General features: G+C 46.0%; 1 protein-coding gene across 3 annotated transcripts in view; it reads right to left on the reverse strand.

Moving 5' to 3' along the window:
- The window catches only part of RAD51C (RAS associated with diabetes protein 51C), a 47,541-nt gene that overhangs the window by 19,361 nt on the left and 8,009 nt on the right, over window positions 1–20,171 (reverse strand). For 2 of the 3 annotated variants that reach the window (XM_086824687.1, XM_086824685.1), the window contains exons 3-6: window positions 4,769–4,891; window positions 4,644–4,677; window positions 4,492–4,574; window positions 4,179–4,396 (exon numbers count right to left, since the gene is read on the reverse strand). In XM_086824687.1, the coding sequence (XP_086680813.1) occupies window positions 4,179–4,396; window positions 4,492–4,574; window positions 4,644–4,677; window positions 4,769–4,891 (458 nt within the window). The remainder of the gene's footprint in view (window positions 1–4,178; window positions 4,397–4,491; window positions 4,575–4,643; window positions 4,678–4,768; window positions 4,892–20,171) is intronic. The other variant, XM_086824686.1, reaches the window with a different exon arrangement.

The raw sequence follows: 20,171 nt of genomic DNA on the forward strand, positions 1-20,171 counted from the left end.
GGTCTTAAAGACCCATTTGACACCAATGACTGACCATTTCGACGGCCTCGGTACCAACTCCCATGTTTTGTTCTTCTCAATGGCATCAAGTTCCACCTGCATGGCTTTCCTCCAAGTATCCTGTAAAGGGCTTCCTTGACGGAAGTGGACCCCTTGTCCTGCATAATACGAGACATCAAAGCATAGTTTACCTGAAGAAGCTCTGCTGTATTGCTTTTGTCGCGAACTCTGTGCGATCTTCGAGGGCCATCCTCTGTGGTCCACTCGGAGGGTAGCTCCGTGACACCTGACTCCCCGAAGGGTGGAATATGTACAAACGTACTAAAGTCGTTGGAGACCGGTTGAGGGTATGGACAGTCGTTGCCACAGCCTCTCCCCAAAGTGGACGAGGAAGATCACGATGCTCCAGCATGGTCCTCGCCATCTCCACCACAGTCCTGTATTTGCGTTCTACAACTCCATTCTCTGAAGGCGATCCTGTATTGGCCAGTTCCCTCGATCTGCACAAAATCTGAGAAATACATTCAAGGAGAATTCACCCCCTTTGTCAGCCCTGAGAGTCTTTACCTGCAATCCAGACTCTTTTTCCACCATCACGTGCCAATCCTTGAACCGTGCAAAGCTTGGTCCTTCTATGAAAGAAAGTAGACCCACGTGAATCTGATACAGTCATCAACAAGTAGCATAAAATAGAGAGATCCTCCCAATGATGGTGTCTGTTGAGGTCCACACAAGTCAATGTGAATCAACTCCAATGGTTTTGAAGCCCGCCTAGAAGCCTGCTTCGGAAAGGATTCCCTGTGCTGCTTACCACGTATGCAAGAACTGCAACGTCATTGCCTGCTGCCAACATCTGACAAGCCAACCACCATCTGGTCCCGGAAAGCTCGCCGCAGTGCATCCACATTTAAGTGGCCAAAACGAAAGTGCCACAGATCTCCGACCTGAGAACCTGTCAATGAGGAGAGTGCAGAGAGCTTGTAGATACCATTCTCCACACCGCCTTCCCAAACAACCTGGCCAGTCTCACAGTCCCGTAGACCAACTGAATGCTCCTCAAATTCCACCCGAAAGCCAGTCTTGCATACTTCATGCACTGACAGAAGATGAAAACCAAGAGCAGGGACAAAAAGAACACGGGAGGCATGCTTACCCCTCTTGCCGTCGGGAATAATCTCCATCCGGCCCTCACTGTGTATCGGAATGGTGGAGTTGTCGCCAATGAAAATGCGACCTGACTGCCGTTTCAGATCCAAAAAGAAGTCACGGGACGGAGTCGTGTGCCTGGAAGCACCACTGTCAAGAATCCATTCCCAGGTATCCTTCGCGGTGAAGCCAATTGCCTCCTCGCTTGAGGACGATGAAGCATCGGAGTCCATCATCTCTAAGTGCACAAATGCACGAGTCTTGAAGAATCAGCACTCTTCCCACTCCGCTTAGGACACTTCCTCCAATAGTGGCCTTTCTCGCCACAATCATTGCAGGACCGCTCGCCCTTCAGTTTCTCTCGTTCTGTGTCAAGCTTCTTCTTAGAAGACTTCTCCGGTGAAGCCTTCCCTTTGTCCTTGTTATTTCAGCCTTTCGGCCGTTGGCCAGTTAAGGCCTCCAAACCTCCACTGTGAGGAGGATTCGTGAAACGTTCCTCCTGGTCCAAGACCATGGGCACAAGCTCCTCCCAGGTAATGGTGCTGAGCCTGCCACTAGTAATCAAAGAGGAGTAGAAAGCGGAATACTGAGCAGACAAGTGGGACAGCAAAGTAATGGCCATATCTTCTGATGATATCTCCTTCCCAACCTGGAGGACTTCCTGCTGAAGGGCCTGCAGCTTGTTAATGTGCTCCCGCATCGTCGACGACTTTGCAGGGTTCATAACCCGCATCTGCACTTCCAAGGAAATCCTCTTCATGAGCGATACCCTGTTATAAAGAGAAGCCAAGTGCTGCCACATGCCTCTGGCCAGCGTCATATGCTTTACGTGATTGATTACTTGCGGTGTGCAATTGAGGAAGATAAATGACCGGACCCTGGCGTTGACACGATCCCACATCTGTGCCTGTGCCTCGCGGTCCTTCTTTGTTGACAGTAACTCCCCTTCCTCTGCTTCCGGCCGTGGAACCACGATAATGATGAAATCAGCAAGGTCATATGACTCCAGCACAGACTCCATCATAACCTTCCAGATGCCGTAATTGTTCCCGTCCAACTAACGGTCCACTGGGAATGTGGGGAGAGTTGGGATCTTCACATGCTTCTCAGCCAGCTCTAACAAATCTGCCATTGCGGGGATGTAACTGAAAAGGGTGGGTGGGTGGGAAAAAAAAACTTTAAACCTACAAGTGGCTGTCCAGCAACTTAGCCCGCCTTTCTCTTGCTACTTCTCTTTCTGAACAGTCCCTAACAGTCCACCAATCAGCAACACAACAATCCCCCTCTTGCTCAGAAAACTCCAAGATCTTTCAAGAGCCTAGGGCTCTGATACCATGTCAAAATACGCAGCAGAGATGATAACCAAATCTGAGACCACAAGAGCAAGTAGAGTGCAGAATAGACAGCACAAGAGAAGGAGAGAGATAGGCATGTAACTCTTCTCTATACACAAGATCCCGCAATGAAAAGATGATACAATGATGTGGGGGCCATGGGGCCATGGGGCCATTTTATATGGCCCCATACATGCAGTCGGCCAGTGGAGAAACAGGCCGCCAGCCTCACGACTGGGTCTCCTCCAGTCGGCCAGCCAAAAACCTCCACGACCCCAACAGAAAAAGTCGGCCAGCTCCACATGCATATGAGTCCAGTCGGCCAGCTTCTGTGTGATCCTCCCAGCATAGGGCAGCCACCCACGCCATGGAAAAATAGGGAAAAAATACGGGGAGTGAGGAAAAATGAGAAAACACCTATACAGGGAGGGCACACCCACAACAGAGGCCCTGGTGTCTGAATAAGACAGGAGATGACTTCTAACACATTAGTGGTGCTCCTATCCCCTCTGTCTTTGAAGAAGCTGGTGATGGTCGTTTGTCGGGAAAGGGATGGTGCTTGCGGCTTGGGGTCTCTAGAGAAAATCCTCCGGTGTCTACCCATCTCAAGTAGAAACATACCAAGGCATCTCTGGTCTGGGAAGTCTATAATCTTGGAGAGTGGACCAAAGCCCTCTCGGAAGAGGTAATCTCTCCCAAATCTCATAGTATATTGGGCATCGGCAGATATAGTGCACACCTGTCTCCACCTTAGTGCGGCATAATCTGCAAATCTTGTGCCCTCTCTTCACTCCTGTGGCTCTCCCAGTCTCTATGTGTAGGTAATACTAATGTTAAATGCCAAGTGCATTGACATTGGTCTTCTTGCGCTCTGATCTGCCTTTGGGTGAACCTGATGCTCTAAACCAATGTCACACGCAAAAGCCTTAACCATACATATAACTGAGTTAACTCTACCATTATTGTGGTGCATTAACTTGAGAGGAAAGAGGTGAGAGAGAATCCCCCCGATTGGGTCCCAAAACCCACTGCAGGGCCCCAATCTCTGTGTGTATTTGCTTGTATTATGAAATTGAGATATGCCTTGACCTTAACCTTCCGAGTCTCCTTTCTTTCCTTGATGAATCTCCAAACTGACCAATAGCAAGTTAATGGTTCCTTCTGGGAACAACCTGTCTACCGTTGTCATATAAACGTTTCTAGCAAAACACTGGACTTTTCCCTTGGCTGAAATGAAGTCCTGATGTCTTAGTTTGATGCTCCTAGTGACCTGCCCCCTATGCTGGGCATCAGATGAGGAAGTGGGGAGAGACATCGGCAATTTATAGGGCTCAATTGCCCCATTTTTTTCTATCGTTCTGCTTGACCATGGTGAGTCACAAGACCGTGTAGGGTTCACGCAAGGATGACAGACTGGACCTACTTAAGCCTATACCCTGATGGCGGCTGGCCTGACAACTGGCTAACAACAGGGAAACAGGACACGGTGCATATCACTAACCCAACACTCACACATAATTTGGTTTAGTATGTCCACATGGCAGCCAAACACAAACCTCCTGTATAACATTATATTTTTATAAAACATATTGAGAAATAGATTTGAGTTGCACACCAATGTGATCCACAATGCCATCAACACCGACCTTTCAAAAAAATTGGATTTAAGCACAAGTTCGAGAGAGATGGAAAATGCACCTCTTTATGCTCCTCAAGGAAACTCTCGAGATGATTCACAACGGCAACTTGTTCCGTAGAATCGCAAACTCGGAAATAGTATATGTTTGAAAGAAAGCTATCCACACTAAACGACTCTTCCACCTGTTTAGAGATGGCCCCATTAACACAATGCAGTTGTGCCACGCATGCTTGAGCCATTTGCAAAGCACGTTCAACCATAAAGCTACCTTCTGTGTCTGTCAGCAACAACAAAAAATGATGAATTTGCTCATCTCAATACGAGCCCATGGAGCATCACACTTGAAGAGTGTCAAAGAGATCATGGCAGTACCTATGTACACGGCACTTCCCCCGATGCCATCGGCATCTTTGGGAATCTGCACATTGATTGCTAACTGCATGCTGAACAGGACACTAGCGCAAAAGAGTTAATTTCTTGTTGAAAAACAGATCATCTTTAATGAAGGTCTAAGCAATACTTACCCAAATTGTGTTTTACCAACACCTGGTGCACCACCTGATCCAAAAAGCCCTTGTTAAGAAACATTGGAAAGGGGATGTCACAGCTAAGAGATCAATTTTTTCCAGTCTTTCCCCAGAGAACTTACAGATTTCGGTTACTTCTTTCAAGCATATCCCTCCTCCCAATAATGAGTCTAGCTCTGCACAAGATGTGCTGACACGTTTTCTTTCCCTTTCATAGCAAAGCAAGTCCCACGCTGTTTTGGCACCTGAAATTGAGGTCAATAAAGATTAGGAGAGTGGGAACACACTAATTATGATGCACCTTTTATTGCCTTCTTTAATAAGGCTATTTGGGATTCAATTGGAGCATTTAAAATAGCTTAAGCCAAAAAAATGGACAAGGCTCAATGGGCTAAAGGTAAGTACTAAGAAGTCAAACCATAACTGGGTTGGATGATCTGCAACTAAACCGACGAGTACCCACTTCAGTACCCTAAACGAAGACCGCATCCTTGGGCCTTACTGCCCTTGCTTGACGGAGAGACAATGGGCAGGCCACAGAGGGAGCTGCTGACAAGGAGGGAGGAGCGCTCAGCTTGCCTATCTCTTCATTGCTTCCTTGTCCCAAGGCCAACATGAAGTCGCATCACCACCAGCCGACATTGAGCCAGTGTCATCCTCCACCCCCACCCCAGCCCAACAAGAAAAAGCGGAGGAGAAGAATAAGAGAAGGGCAGGCTAGGGGGGAAACGAAAAGGGGAAAGAAGAGAGGAAGGGGAAGAAGCTGGGAAGGAAAGAAGACGACTAACGGGCTGGCCGTTGCACGTGAAGGACACATGGGCTTCATACCTCAATTGAGGGCTCCAAACTAGGTAAAAAAGAAGTGCACGACGAAATGACCAAAAGTCCCCCAACTTAAAAAAAAGCTTTGAAATTTGGCCGAAACGACAATGATGATGAGGTTTCAAAAACGTTTTGGCACTGAAACATTCCACATTTTGAATGGACAAAACAGGTTTTTTTGTAACTATGGAGCTAGTACTCACAATGTTTGCGAAGTGAGCCCTTGTGCTAATCGTTGGCTGCTAATGTGTGCAAATCGAGCATATAGGCCTGCATGACCACACCCATAAATCTGCCATGGGCATGGTGCTTGACCGTGGATGGGTTGATCTTGCATCTTCTTCCTCCTCTGAATGATGGCTTGCTTTCCCTTGTCTTGCTTTGATTGTTTTAGGGTGTCAGTCATCTCCTGCATCATTATCATCATTTTATTCATGTTCATTACATGTAGACCTTGGGCATATGCATAGCACTAGTGGGCGCAACCCTTGCATTGTCCTTTGTGATCGCAGTGATGTTGTATCGAGCTACATCAAGTGCATTCAATTTGGAATCTGTAGTACCAGACACAACACCGCGTCTCTTTCCCTTCATAGGCATGATGACAATTCTCTAACTGTGTACCTGCAAGCCTATTAAGATGGCACTAACAAGGGAAATTTCAAATGTAGAACAAGATTTAGGTGAATAATCACCCAACAATTAGTGACTTGTGCACGTGAGCGATTGTGCTCTAACTGTGTACCAGCAAGCCTATTAAGATGGCACTAACAAGGGAAATTTCAAATGTAGAACAAGATTTAGATGAATAATCACCCAACAATGAGTGTGACTCGCAACGCGTGAGCAATTGTTAAGCATATGAAGCAAGTTAAGATAAGGAGGTATTCATTTATTTATTTTTAGAGGGGAGGGTGCCCAAGATCTTGGAGGATTGAAGGATGAAGGATGAAGGATAGTTATGTTCTTCAAGGACTTGAAGCAAGTGAGGATAAGGGGATCTTCACTTATTTATTTTTTAGAGGGGAGGGTGCCCAAGATCTTGGAGGATTGAAGGATGAAGGATAGTTATGTTCTTCAAGGACTTGGAAAGATTGTGTTTTTTTGTCTTGTTCTCACGGTCATATCCTAGAGGAACATCAGCTTCAATTGAGTTGGTTCCTTGAGGCTACGTTGTTTTGATAGACAGATATAAACCTGATTTCGAAGACAACTCATAAAGGTAGCTAGAATCTCCTTCATTTATTTCCAAGAGTGGCAATGTCCTAAGGAGGAATGTTGTGTACCTAAACACTAACTCTTGGGGTTAGGGACTAATCCTATAGAGTTAGGGGAGCCTTCGAATTAGGAGAAGCAGGCCGATTCAGGTGACTAAGGTTCAGATTTAATAAATCCAAGATTATTGGCTATTAATGACTTGGATAGTTATTTATAGCAGCAATAAGCATTATATAAGTGAGTCCTAGGTTATTATTGATTCGGTATGGTCTCGACCTGGACCAAGAGGCTTACTCCTGCCATAGCCCTAAACACCATCTTGGAACAACCTGATGCAAAACGCAAGCAAGAGAGATGGAGAGAAAAGAGAGAGAGAGAGAGAGCTGAGTTTCAGTATATTCATATAGTACAAAAAGGTGTACAAGTCTTGGCCAACCTTTGGTTGCCATCATCAAAAGGTGATCTAACCCAAAAGAGTCCTAATCTAGTGATTCTACTCCCTGAATGACCTAAACAATGAGCAAGGTGTGCCTTATGTAGGATTTGAACTCCCTTATGGACTGGCCGGCCAAGTCCTGGACAAAATATAAAATCTTTATTGCAGCCGACAAAAGTATAATATACTTATGAGCTGGCCGCGACAACCACCTTACTCCTCCACAAGGTATTCCCTGCCCACACTAGCTGCACCAACTCTTGTATCTGGTTCAAAACTGGTTCTTTATATGTTGCCCTTCAAGGATCAACCCTGGGAATGAGCATGCACATGACAGCCAAGCTCTAGTACAAGAGCGCCTCTTCATGCGTGGTCTCGGAACGACAATTACACACCTATTTATCTCCAAGTATATGAGATTGGAAGTCTGGTCGCCTTTGACTCATTCAACGTGTAAGCCCAACGGGGCATGTAGTGACAAACTCAACCACATGTCCAAGAGATAAAGATATAGAGAGAGGGGAGAGAGAAGGGAATAGGGATCTTGCACAATACACCACACTGAGCGGGGAACAGGCCCCGCCCTGCCCCTTTCAAAAATTTATTCAAGAACAATCCACGGGCACGCTAGCCAAGTCATTACAACCAATGAATACAAAACAAACAGATATGCCGATGTAGGATATCCAAGTCAATGTCGATGTCGATGTCTATGTCTATGTCTATGTCTAGGCACAAGATCTCTAATGCGCCGAGCACACCACGGGAATAATCCTCACCAAGCTAGTACAAGATCTAATATCCAAATCCAAGTCCAAGTTCTAGTTCCAATCAACTTCTAGTCCAAGTTCTAGGTCCAATCCAAGTTCCAGGTCCAATCCAAGTTCCAGGTCCAATCCAAGTTCTAGTCCAATCCAATGATCAAGTCCAAGCTCTAGTTCCAATCCATTGATCAAGTCCACGTTCTAGTTCCAATCCAATGATCAAGTCCAAATCCAAATCCAAGTCCAAGTCCAAGTATCACTCACTCATCCCATGAGTAATCTCCACAACTCCTACAACCTTGTCAATGAAGAAAACCATGGAAAAGCTCTTTCTAGCAGGAAAATTGATATATATATATATATATATATATATATATATATATATATATATATATAGAGAGAGAGAGAGAGAGAGAGAGATACCTAGTTGAATCCAAGAACATGCCCAAATTCACCTTTTAGGAACGTGCATACTCATGGTAGTCAACCCACAAGACTATATAACTATCAACTCCATTATGCATAGTATAGACTAGATACTACGACATCCCCACTAACGTCACCAGTGCCCAATAGTGGGTAATAAAAGAAATTTTTCCACTAAATCCTTGTTTAATGGTTTTCCAGCGATAAAAACAATTTTTAAGGTTTTTGGAACAGTTTTAGGGTTTCTAAAATTTTCAATCCATACAACTTTGTACATGTCCGTACGGTTGTACGGATTCGTACAATCGTATGTGTAACACGCGGAAGCTCTGCAAGTCCTCTTTCAGCCCTAAACACTTTGGGAAACCATCTGATGCAAAACGCAGATATAGAGAGAGAGTAGAGAGAGATGTGCTGGAAAATTCAGTATATTCTATGGTACAAAAAGGTACCTAATTCTGCAGCCATGGGCTGCCTTACATAAAAAGGTGGTAACTCACCAAAACAGTCCCCTATGGGACCCCTAATGACTCACACCCCTAGAGGGAGTGAATGAATACAACATGGAGCACTTGGCCCTATTTATAGGCCTTTCCAAGCTTGGCCAACTGGCCGACTGCTGGTCGGCCAGTTCCACGACCATAAAGCTTTCAACGCTGCCCGACTGCTGTAAACACTGGCCGCCTGCACTCCAGTCTACACTCTTCAGCGCTTGCAGCCAACACACACTTCTGGTACTGCTGACGTCAGTCGACAGTCCTTTCTGGCAGCCGACAGCTTCTTCCTGCCTTGCTCCAAGTCCTGCTCCAGTTTACACTGCCATCAGTGCTTTGTGCTCTATCATCCTGGTTCTACTCTTTATCTGGCTGCCTCTTCTGGATCTAGCCTTGAGAATGTCCATGGCATCTACGATGCACATGACATCCCCTTCTGCTGAACTTGATGACAGGATTCCAACCTGCTCTTGGATGACTGTCATCATCCCAATCCTGTCCCGAAGTCCCTCTGTCATCGTCCATCCCTGGCAACCCTTTTTCTCTGAAAACCCGGCCTGTTCTCCAAACCACTCTGTCTCTGACGAAGATCTATGCATCCTTTTTCCTCTAGTCCACAATCCGTTCCTGCCTTGACTCTGAACACCGTCTTGGTCTTCATTCCTAGAACTGAGTCTGGCACTCTCACATCACCCTTGGAGGATAAACCTCCCTTGGGACCGTTGCCTGAGAACCTATCTGGCTCACAGAACTGCCATCCCCTCTGGCACTGTGGAACACCACCAACAAACCTCCTGGGAGTTCTTCCCGATCTGTGTTCCTTGCCTTGGGCTTTGAATCCCTGTACTTTCCTGTACCTTGGACCTGTACACCATCATCTGGGACTGAATCCGTGTTTAGCTTTGCTGAGCCTGATGCTCTGATATCAATGTAACACGCGGAAGCTCTGGGAGTCCTCTTTCAGCCCTAAACACTCTGGGAAACCATCTGATGCAAAACGCAAATATAGAGAGAGAGTAGAAAGAGAGAGGTGCTGGAAAATTCAGTATATTCGATGGTGCAAAAAGGTACCTAATTCTGCAGCCATGGGCTGCCTTACATAAAAAGGTGGTAACTCACCAAAACAGTCCCCTATGGGACCCCTAATGACTCACACCCCTAGAGGGAGTGAATGAATACAACATGGAGCACTTGGCCCTATTTATAGGCCTTTCCAAGCTTGGCCAACTGGCCGACTGCTGGTCGGCCAGTTCCACATAAAGCTTTCAACGCTGCCCAACTGCTGTAAACACTGGCCGCCTGCACTCCAGTCTACACTCTTCAGCGCTTGCAGCCGACACACACTTCTGGTACTGCTGACGTCAGCCGACAGTCCTTTCTGGCAGCCGACAGCTTCTTCCTGCCTTGCTCCAAGTCCTGCTCCAGTTTACACTGCCATCAGTGCTCTGTGCTCTATCATCCTGGTTCTACTCTTTATCTGGCTGCCTCTTCTGAATCTAGCCCTGAGAATGTCCATGGCATCTATGATGCACATGACAGTACGGACAGGTGATGCATGGCACAGCAATTGATGGAGGCACTCTGAATCAACAGGCAACGATGAAAAATTCCATGATTTGGCTCATGATCAAGTAGATATGATGGAGAAGATGATCTCCACGCTTCAATGAAGATGGCAACACAATGAAGAGGTTCTTCTTCAACTTGATGTTCAAGAGGGGCTCATGCTTCTTTATGTCCATGGCATCTATGATGCACATGACAGTACGGACAGGTGATGCATGGCACAGCAATTGATGGAGGCACTCTAAATCAACACGCAACGATGAAAAATTCCATGATTTGGCTCATGATCAAGTAGATATGATGGAGAAGATGATCTCCACACTTCAATGAAGATGGCAACACAATGAAGAGGTTCTTCTTCAACTTGATGTTCAAGAGAGGCTCATGCTTCTTTAATACTTGGGGTAGCCTTGCTTTTTGCCAAAAAGTGATGCTTTTGCTTTGCTTTTGCCTTTTACTTTGCTTTTGGTCTTTTAAATAGTAAAATGTTACTCAACTTTAGTCAAAAGCTTTTGTTTTTCATTTCTCTTCAAGGCCTTGCTTTTTGACCCTGGAGTTGCTTTTTGAAAAAACAGCTTGTAGCTTTTTGGTCCGGCTCAATCTCCTCTTTCCGGCTCACAGTCAACCTTGTTTGACTTTTTGATTTTCTTGCTTTTGGTGCTTTTTCTTAATCAAACCTTATGGACCCTATCCCCATGTCTTCTTCCACCTGTCTGGTGTTCGAGCATGGGTTTCATCATGTGAAATAGAGCTAGAAGGGCCAAATAGTTACACGACGAGTCCGGCATCAACACTTTATATCGACATTCAACAGCAACAAACACTTGTTTGGAGTAACTTGTCTTCATATTTGCATTGGCATTGGATTATTTGGCTAGCAAGTCCTTGGAACTTGTATTCCAAGAATATACTTCAGTATTGAGGGAAGAGAAGGGACGGGGAGGGAGGGGGGTGGGGTGGGGTGGGGTGGGGGGTGGGGGGTTCGAGGCCCCAATGGTGTATTGTGCAATGCTTGTCTTTGTAGATTACCTTGTGCAGTGATGTATCTTTCAATTGTTTTGTGCATTATCGTTGTTACATATTAAGTGTTGACGCATGTATTGTTCACGACAGTGCCCAAGGACGTTCACACCTAGCCCGTGTAGTTCCAGTGATATCACAACACGGTTGTTTCCCTCTTCTTAGTGGGGAAACGGTCGTTTGGCCATTGGGCCTAGTGTGAACAGCTACCATATACTATGGAAAAAAGCTTACCATTAAGAACCAATTTCCAATCCCACGCATAGATGACATCCTCGATAAACTTGATGGGTCTGCATGTTTCAATCGAATTGATCTTAAGAGTGGATATCACTAGGTGCATGTGGCACTACAAGATGTACACAAAATGACATTTAGGACATCATTTGGTTTGTATGAGTATTTGGTTATGTCGTTTTGACTAACGAATGCCCTGGCCACGTTTAATAGAATGATGGATCACATTTTCTATGAGCATCGGAAATTCACAGGTGTGTTTTTCAATTGCATCTTGGTACTCTCCGAGAATGAGAAGGAACACCGCTAACACTTGGCTATTGTCACCAATTGGCCGACCATTTGGTCCATCTCCAGTTTTTGCGTCTCGTTCACTTGAGGCCAGGCCAGTGTCTCATGTGAAGAGGCCAGTATTTTGCTGACATGGATGGGAGGCAGACTGGTGCCACCCGTGTGTTAGCAGGATGGTGTCAGATGGACGGGAGCCAGACCGGTGCCACCCGTGTATGACCTGGACTGTGTTCGACCCATGGGATTGTCACGCCATGGAAGAGCCAGTATTCGTGCCGTGCTTTGCCTATGGGACTGTCACACCATAGGGGAACTCGTGCCTGGAACTGTGTCTTACCTATGGGATTGTCACTCCATAGGAAGACCAGGTTTTTATGTTTTACGTCGTGCCTGTTTTGTGCCGACAGATATTTTGTACTTGTTCCATGAACGGGAGATATGTGCATGTTACTTTTTGCACATGCACACATGTTTTGCATGTTTGAAACTGTTTTTGCATGACATGTATTTTTGTGTTTGCCTGCTTGACGTGTTACTTACAGAGCGGGGACGCCTGCCAGTGAGTCGTGAAGTCTGCTCTGTCTTCTGACAAGTTTTGGTGCATGTGAACAGGTGGTAAGTATATGGCACATGTTATTTTAATGTTTCATATTTCTAACCCTTTTGATTTATAAGGTCTTTTGTTCACACACTTAAATGTGGGCACCACTTTGGGCACCCACTTAGGGGCCAAGGTGGGGAGCCCCACTTAAGTGAGTGTGGGGGTGGGCATGGTTACCTACCACATCCCTTTGGAACTGGCCACCCACATGCAAGCGTGGGGGGGGGCCAGCCAAATCAAGGTGTTAAACTCCCTCTCCAAACCTTAATAAAAGAAAACGGCGACCGCCTTGGAGATTCACGAGTTTTTGGCGCCTCCAACACCCTGCGCTCCAACGCTTGCTGACGGAGGAGTAAAATCAAAAGGTGGCTGTGCTCTGCCGGCGCAAGCTCTTGATTGGCGCTTCCTTCTCCACCGTTGCTAGCGACTCCACAGGCTACAGGTGGCTGCGCAGGCTACTGTATATCCTCCTTCAACGGTCGTTCTGCTTCAAGTGTCTACTCCGAACGTCGACTTCGAGCATATTTGTTTGGTACTGTTTTCATATGTACATGGACATCATCTGGTTCTTGGAACCCATGGAGCATTGTATTTATTAAATACTCCCAATAAATATATCATATATTGAGGGGGGGGTCGGCCTGTTCCCGGCCCCAGTGCGGGTGTCCATCTTTCCATTTCATTTTCATTTCAATTTCAAGTTGAATTAAGTTGTCCATTTCAAATTGTGGTTTTAAAGTTGTGCTATTAAGCGTGTGGGTGTCCAACGGAGTCTTCCCACTTGACGGGATTGGTCTCATTGGTATCAAAGCACGGTTGTTTCCCTCTCCCTAGTGGGGAAACGAACCTGTGTACTGGACATCCCGCTTTTAGCAAACTTAAAACACAATGGACAGCCAAGGTAACCCTTTGGAAGTGCCTAATTCGAGGGGTCCATCTAGTGCCTCTCGTGGGTCTAATGCCCTGCGAGGTAGACACAAGCCCCTTGAAAGGATTAATGATAGTGAATCAAAGGGTCAACTGTCTCCAGGAAAGACAGTTATGCTTGAACAAGAGCCTGATGCTATGAGGGCTGAAATGGAACATATGAGAAAACTTTTGCAGGCTCAAGAGCAAGAGTTAAAGTTTTTGCATGAAGATCCCCATCTGCAAAGTGCTATTGAAGCCAGGAAGGTTGATGCAATGGTAGATGTAAGTTTTGAATCAATGGCACGGGAAGTGGGCAAGAAACCAAGGGAATTGGCACTTGCCTACCTTCTCCGCAAAGGTGATATTAAAGAGGGGGATGACGGAGAGCTGAAATTCAGAAATCCACCTCGTTTGAAGCATGGAGATCCCACATCTCAAAGGCTGAAATCTTTAATGCAAAAGGAAGGGGTGACAGTCACCTCTCGACATGCAAACTCATAGGACACTTAACGTTAATTCATAAGTGGAATATATCTCCTAGACTAGAGATTACATCAAACATTAACAGAGATATTTCTTTTGGCCGAGCATGCGTAAAGACATTGAGGCTTATGTACGCGCATGTATTACTTGCCAAAAGGTGAAATTTGATAGGCAAAAACCTCCAGGTTTGCTTCAGCCATTGCCTATTTCCTCGTAACCTTGGGAAAGCATTTCTATGGATTTTATTATGGACTTGCCTAGATCCCAGCATGGGAATGATGCTATTTGGACTATTGTGGACAGGTTTGGCAAGCAAGCTCATTTCTTGCCCGTCAAGAAAACCATTAAAGCTGATCATATGGTAAAGCTTTTTCTTGCTAATATTTTCAAGCACCATGGTATGCCTAAATCCATTGTTGGGAGATCCCAGGACTACCAGCCTCTTTTGGAGGGCTTTATTTGATAATATGAGTACTAAGCTTGAGTTTTCATCAGCCTATCATCCCCAAACGGATGGCCAAAGTGAAGCTGCAAATTCAGCCGTGTTGGATTTATTGAAGTGTTATGTGGCAGATCAAAAGACTGCATGGGAGAAGTATCTTCCACTTGTTGAGTTTGCCTACAACAATACGATCCATGCTTCCACGGGAAAGGCTCCGTTTGAGATTATCTATGGCAGAGTGGTATTGCCACCCATCCTTCGTACCAAGGATGAGATTTTTGCAGCTGATGAATATGTTCGTGACTTGGATGTTGCCTTTGGTCAGGTCCGGACAGCCATTGCAAGATCTCAAGATAAGCATAAAATGGCTGCTGACAAGCACAGAAGGGACATGGAAGTCAAAGAAGGTGATTGGGTTTTGCTGAAATTTGAAAAAGCTAGGCTTCGGAAGAGGCCAGGACGAGAAGGATCATATCCTAAGCTTTCTCCTCGCTATTATGGACCCTTCAAGGTGATTCACAAGATCAATGAAGTGTCATACAGGCTTGCTTTACCTAGTCATTGGAAGATTCACAATGCTTTTCATGTGAGTCTATTTCGGAAATATGTGGGGCTAGATCCTGATGAGCCTGTCACAGAAGATCCGCCAGAGATCGAAGAGCTTGAGGAGATCCTCCAACCAGAACAGATTGTTTTTCACAAGGAGAGAAAGCTACCTGCAGGAAAGCTTTCCAGGAGATACCTTGTGAAGTTTAAGAATTATTTGCCTATTGATGCCAAGTGGGTAAATGAGGACTATTTTGTTGATTATCCACAATTGTTGCAGGCATATCTTGAGGCTTTTCAGTTGAGGACAACTCTTTAGAAGCCCGGGGGGGATGTCACCAATTGGCCGACCATTTGGTCCATCTCCAGTTTTTGCGTCTCGTTCACTTGAGGCCAGGCTGGTGTCTCATGTGAAGAGGCCAGTATTTTGCTGACATGGACGGGAGGCAGACTGGTGCCACCCGTGTGTTAGCAGGATGGTGTCGTATGGACGGGAGCCAGACTGGTGCCACCCGTGTATGACCTGGACTGTGTTCGACCCATGGGATTGTCACGCCATGGAAGAGCCAGTATTCGTGCCGTGTTTTGCCTATGGGACTGTCACACCATAGGGGAACTCGTGCCTGGAACTGTGTCTTACCTATGGGATTGTCACTCCATAGGAAGACCAGGTTTTTATGTTTTACGTCGTGCCTGTTTTGTGCCGACAGATATTTTGTACTTGTTCCATGAACGGGAGATATGTCCATGTTACTTTTTGCACATGCACACATGTTTTGCATGTTTGAAATTGTTTTCGCATGACATGTATTTTTGTGTTTGCCTGCTTGACGTGTTACTTACTGAGCGGGGACGCCTGCCAGTGAGTCGTGAAGTCTGCTCCGTCTTCTGACAAGTTTTGGTGCATGTGAACAGGTGGTAAGTATATGGCACATGTTATTTTAATGTTTCATATTTCTAACCCTTTTGATTTATAAGGTCTTTTGATCGCACACTTAAATGTGGGCACCACTTTGGGCACCCACTTAGGGGCCAAGGTGGGGAGCCCCACTTAAGTGAGTGTGGGGGTGGGCATGGTTACCTACCACATCCCTTTGGAACTGGCCACCCACATGCAAGCGTGGGGGGGGCCAGCCAAATCAAAGTGTTAAACTCCCTCTCCAAACCTTAATAAAAGAAAACGGCGACCACCTTGGAGATTCACGAGTTTTTGGCGCCTCCAACACCCTGCGCTCCAACGCTTGCTGACGGAGGAGTAAAATCAAAAGGCGGCTGTGCTCTGCCGGCGCAAGCTCTTGATTGGCGCTTCCTTCTCCACCGTTGCTGGCAACTCCACAGGCTACAGGTGACTGCGCAGGCTACTGTATATCCTCCTTCAACGGGTTGTACTCTCTGCCTCTGGCGGCAGCTTACCTACAGGCGGTTGTCCACCATCTACAGGCGATTGCTGTGCTGAAGTCGACTGCTCTTCTCGAACCAGCAAGCCACGTTGAATCCACTGCTGGCAGCGCATGCTTTTCTGCTGGCGGCTGTTTATGCTGCTGCTGGCTGCGCCTGCTCTTCTACATGCGGCTGTACCTCCAGCCAGCGCAGACTGCAGGCGACATCTATCCTCCGGCTGCACCTCAGCACCCTCCGCAGGCGGCTGTAATTCCTGCTGCTATGGGCTGCGCTAGTTGTGGGCTGCCCACCACACAAGCAAGCAGCTACGTAGACTGCAGCCTGGTACCATAACTCCTATAGGCGCTGCCTCTTCTGTTTATTCCAGGCGCCTCCATCCTCTTTCAACAAGACGGCTATGTACTGTATGTCCTCTCCAACAGTGTGCTAAAGGCCGGTGGTTGCAAGCTGTCATCTCTTCTCCACTGTAGCTTGGCAACCATACAGGCTATGTGTCACCTTCATACAGCAGCTACCTCTCTCGACATGCTGTGCCTTGGTGTTTCTCTCAAGTAACTGCACACATGGGTATTGGACTTCCTCAGCCATCCACAAGTAAGTGAATTTCATATTTAAGTAAAGTATTTTAGTGTTAAATCTGATAAGGGATTCCCGACTCCCTATACGGCCAACACTCGTTCGGTGCCGGGTAGTCCAAGCTTTATTGGAGAACCTCGGTCCAAAGGTGCTGAGATCGGGAGAGCCAGGCGTTAGTACGAGAGCGCCTGTTTGTGCGTGGTCTCGGAACACCAGTGAGGCGCTCTCCGCGGAGTCCAGTGAAAGCACAGGACCGTAGAGACTGGACCACGCTAGTGGTCGTTCTGCTTCAAGTGTCTACTCCGAACGTCGACTTCGAGCATATTTGTTTGGTACTGTTTTCATATGTACATGGACATCATCTGGTTCTTGGAACCCATGGAGCATTGTATTTATTAAATACTCCCAATAAATATATCATATATTGAGGGGGGTCGGCCCGTTCCGGCCCCAGTGCTGGTGTCCATCTTTCCATTTCATTTTCATTTCAATTTCAAGTTGAATTAAGTTGTCCATTTCAAATTGTGGTTTTAAAGTTGTGCTATTAAGCGTGTGGGTGTCCAACGGAGTCTTCCCACTTGACGGGATCGGTTTCATCTATTGTGTTTGAAGAGCTTCGTAAGCACAAGCTCTTTATCAATGAGAAGAAGAGTGAATTTTTCCTCTCAAAGATTCATTATTTTGGGCACATCTTGTCAAAGGATGGCGCCAAATGGATCCTACAAAGATAGAAGCCATTCGGAATTGGCTTGAGCTATCTTCCATACATGAAGTACAAAGCTTTTTGGGTTTTTGCTCATATTACACGCGTTTTATCAAGCACTTTGCATGGATTGCTTGGCCATTGCATGAGCTCACTAAGAAGAAGGAAGTCTTCAAATGGACAATTGATGAGAAAGAGGCTTTCTTTCGTCTCAAAGATGCCATTATGAGTGGGCCTATGTTAGTCATCCCTGACTTGCAAAAACCATTCTGTGTGGAGTGTCATGCATTCAGAAGTTGCATTGGGGCTGTCCTAAATCAAGAGAGACACGCCATAACTTACGAAAGCCATCGTTTGCATGATGCCAAGCTTTCTTTGGACATCTATGAGAAGGAGTTGTTGGCTGTAATTCATGCATTGACTATTTGGAAACACTACCTTCTTGGGGCTGACTTTATGGTCAAGACAGATCATCTAAGCGTAAGGCACTTCTTGACGCAAACAAAGCTTTCGAAGAAGCATATGAGGATGGCAAACTTCTTATCCATGTTTCATTTTCAGATCATGCACACTCCAGAGAAGAAGAATGTGGTGGCAGATGCATTGTCCAGAAAGCCATATGTGGCTGCAGTGCCAATTGCCTCTCACATGGGGACTTATCTGCCATGCATGAATTGTACCATACATATGCTGATTTTGGGCATATATGGACTGATTTAGTGGCTGCACATGTACATGCCTCTTATGTAATGAAAGAGGAGTATCTCATGAAGGATAACTGCCTATGTGTTGTGTCAAACATGAGGCCAAAGGTTATGGATGAGTGCCATGCTCTTCTGTATAGTATCTTGCCTACTACGCGCATTACTGAGCGCTATTTCTTTTGGCCAAATATGCGCAAGGATGTTGCGGCATATGTACATGCATGTATCACATGCTTGAAGGTCAAGTTTGACAGGCAAAAGGCTCCAGGTTTGCTTCAGTCGTTGCCTATTCCCTCGCAACCATGGGAAAGTATTGTAATGGACTTTATCATGGATTTGCCTCGTACTTAGCAAGGCAATGATGCTATTTGGACCATTGTTGACAAGTTGGTCAAGATATTTGTGGCACAAGTGTTCGAACACCATGGTATGCCTAAGCCCATTGTGGGAGATAGAGATCCCACGACTACGAGCCTCTTTTGGAGAGCTCTATTTGACAATATGGGCACTAAGCTGGACGGATGGGCAAAGTGAGGCTGCAAATTCAGCTTTGTTGGATCTCCTCAAATGCTATGTTGCAGATCAAAAAACAGCTTGGGAGAAGCATCTACCGGTGGTAGAGTTTACATACAACACAATGCATGTCTCCATGGGAAAGGCCTTGTTTGAGATTGTATATGGCAAAGTGATATTGCCACCCATCCTACACACTAAGAATGAGATCTTTCCAGCTGATGAGATCTTGATGTTGCTTTTGCACAAGTGCAGACAGCCATTGCTCATTCACAAAATAAGCATTAGAGGGCTGCCAAGTTCCAACAAGCATAGAAGAGAGGTGGACATCAAAGAGAATGATTGGGTATTGCTGAAATTTGAGAAAGCAAGACTCCGTAAGAGGCCAAGAAAGGAGGGAGCATGCCCTAAGCTCTCTACCAAGTATTACAGACCTTTTAAGGTGATCAAGCAGTTCAATGAGATTGCTTTCCAACTTGCATGGCCTGATCATTAGAGGATTCACAACGCCTTTCATGTGAGTCTATTGCGAAAATATGTCACAGAAGAGCCGCCCACAGGTTGATGAGCTAGAGGAAGTTCTTCAACCTGAACAGATTGTGTTTCACAAGGAGAGAGCTACGTGGTGGTTAGCTTTCCACGCGATACCTTGTGAAGTTCAAAAACTAGTTGCCTATAGACGCGAAATGGATGGATGAAAACTACCGCAAAGATTATCCACAACTTCTTCGGGCATATTTGGAGGCTTTTTGATTGAGAACAACTATTTAGAAGCCGCGCAAGAGGGGGGGGGCACCATTCGGCCGCCCAAGTGGCTCTCCCCTATTTCGTGTATTGGAGACTAGACCTCACATCAACCGTAGTGTGGCCAAGACGTGGAATCCACTATTAGGGATTCCAATTTAGGTCTCCCACTAAGCCAATTTTGTGCTCGAGAAGACCAGCTATCTACAAGTTCCAAGAACAAGAGATGTATCCATTGCATAATGCATGTGCACGCATCTTTGCTTGCTTGAAATTGATTTCGAACTACCAGCTATGACGTGTCCAGTCAGTCCACAGGCAGGGGACACCCACCCGTTTGTGACATGTGAACAAGTGGTAAGTACTCACTTAAACCTTTGTTTATTCTTCTAAAGGTTTTATAACCTTTCTGTTCACACTTCATTAAAGCTGAGCACATCAACACCCATAGAAAGACCCTCCTTGCTGCCATACAGTTGCAACCTGCCGTACTGAGCACACACACACACTCACAAAACCCTAAAAGAGAACACACAAGGTGAGAGGCTGAAAATCTTCTTCTTCTTCACACAACACTCAACACCCTTGCTACCGATTGCACCTATACTCGCTGTGTACATGTCGTGCTG

Source organism: Cibotium barometz, chromosome 31, assembly GCF_041138505.1.
Source record: "Cibotium barometz isolate CiBa-2024 chromosome 31, ASM4113850v1, whole genome shotgun sequence".
In the NCBI taxonomy this organism is placed as follows: domain Eukaryota; kingdom Viridiplantae; phylum Streptophyta; class Polypodiopsida; order Cyatheales; family Cibotiaceae; genus Cibotium; species Cibotium barometz.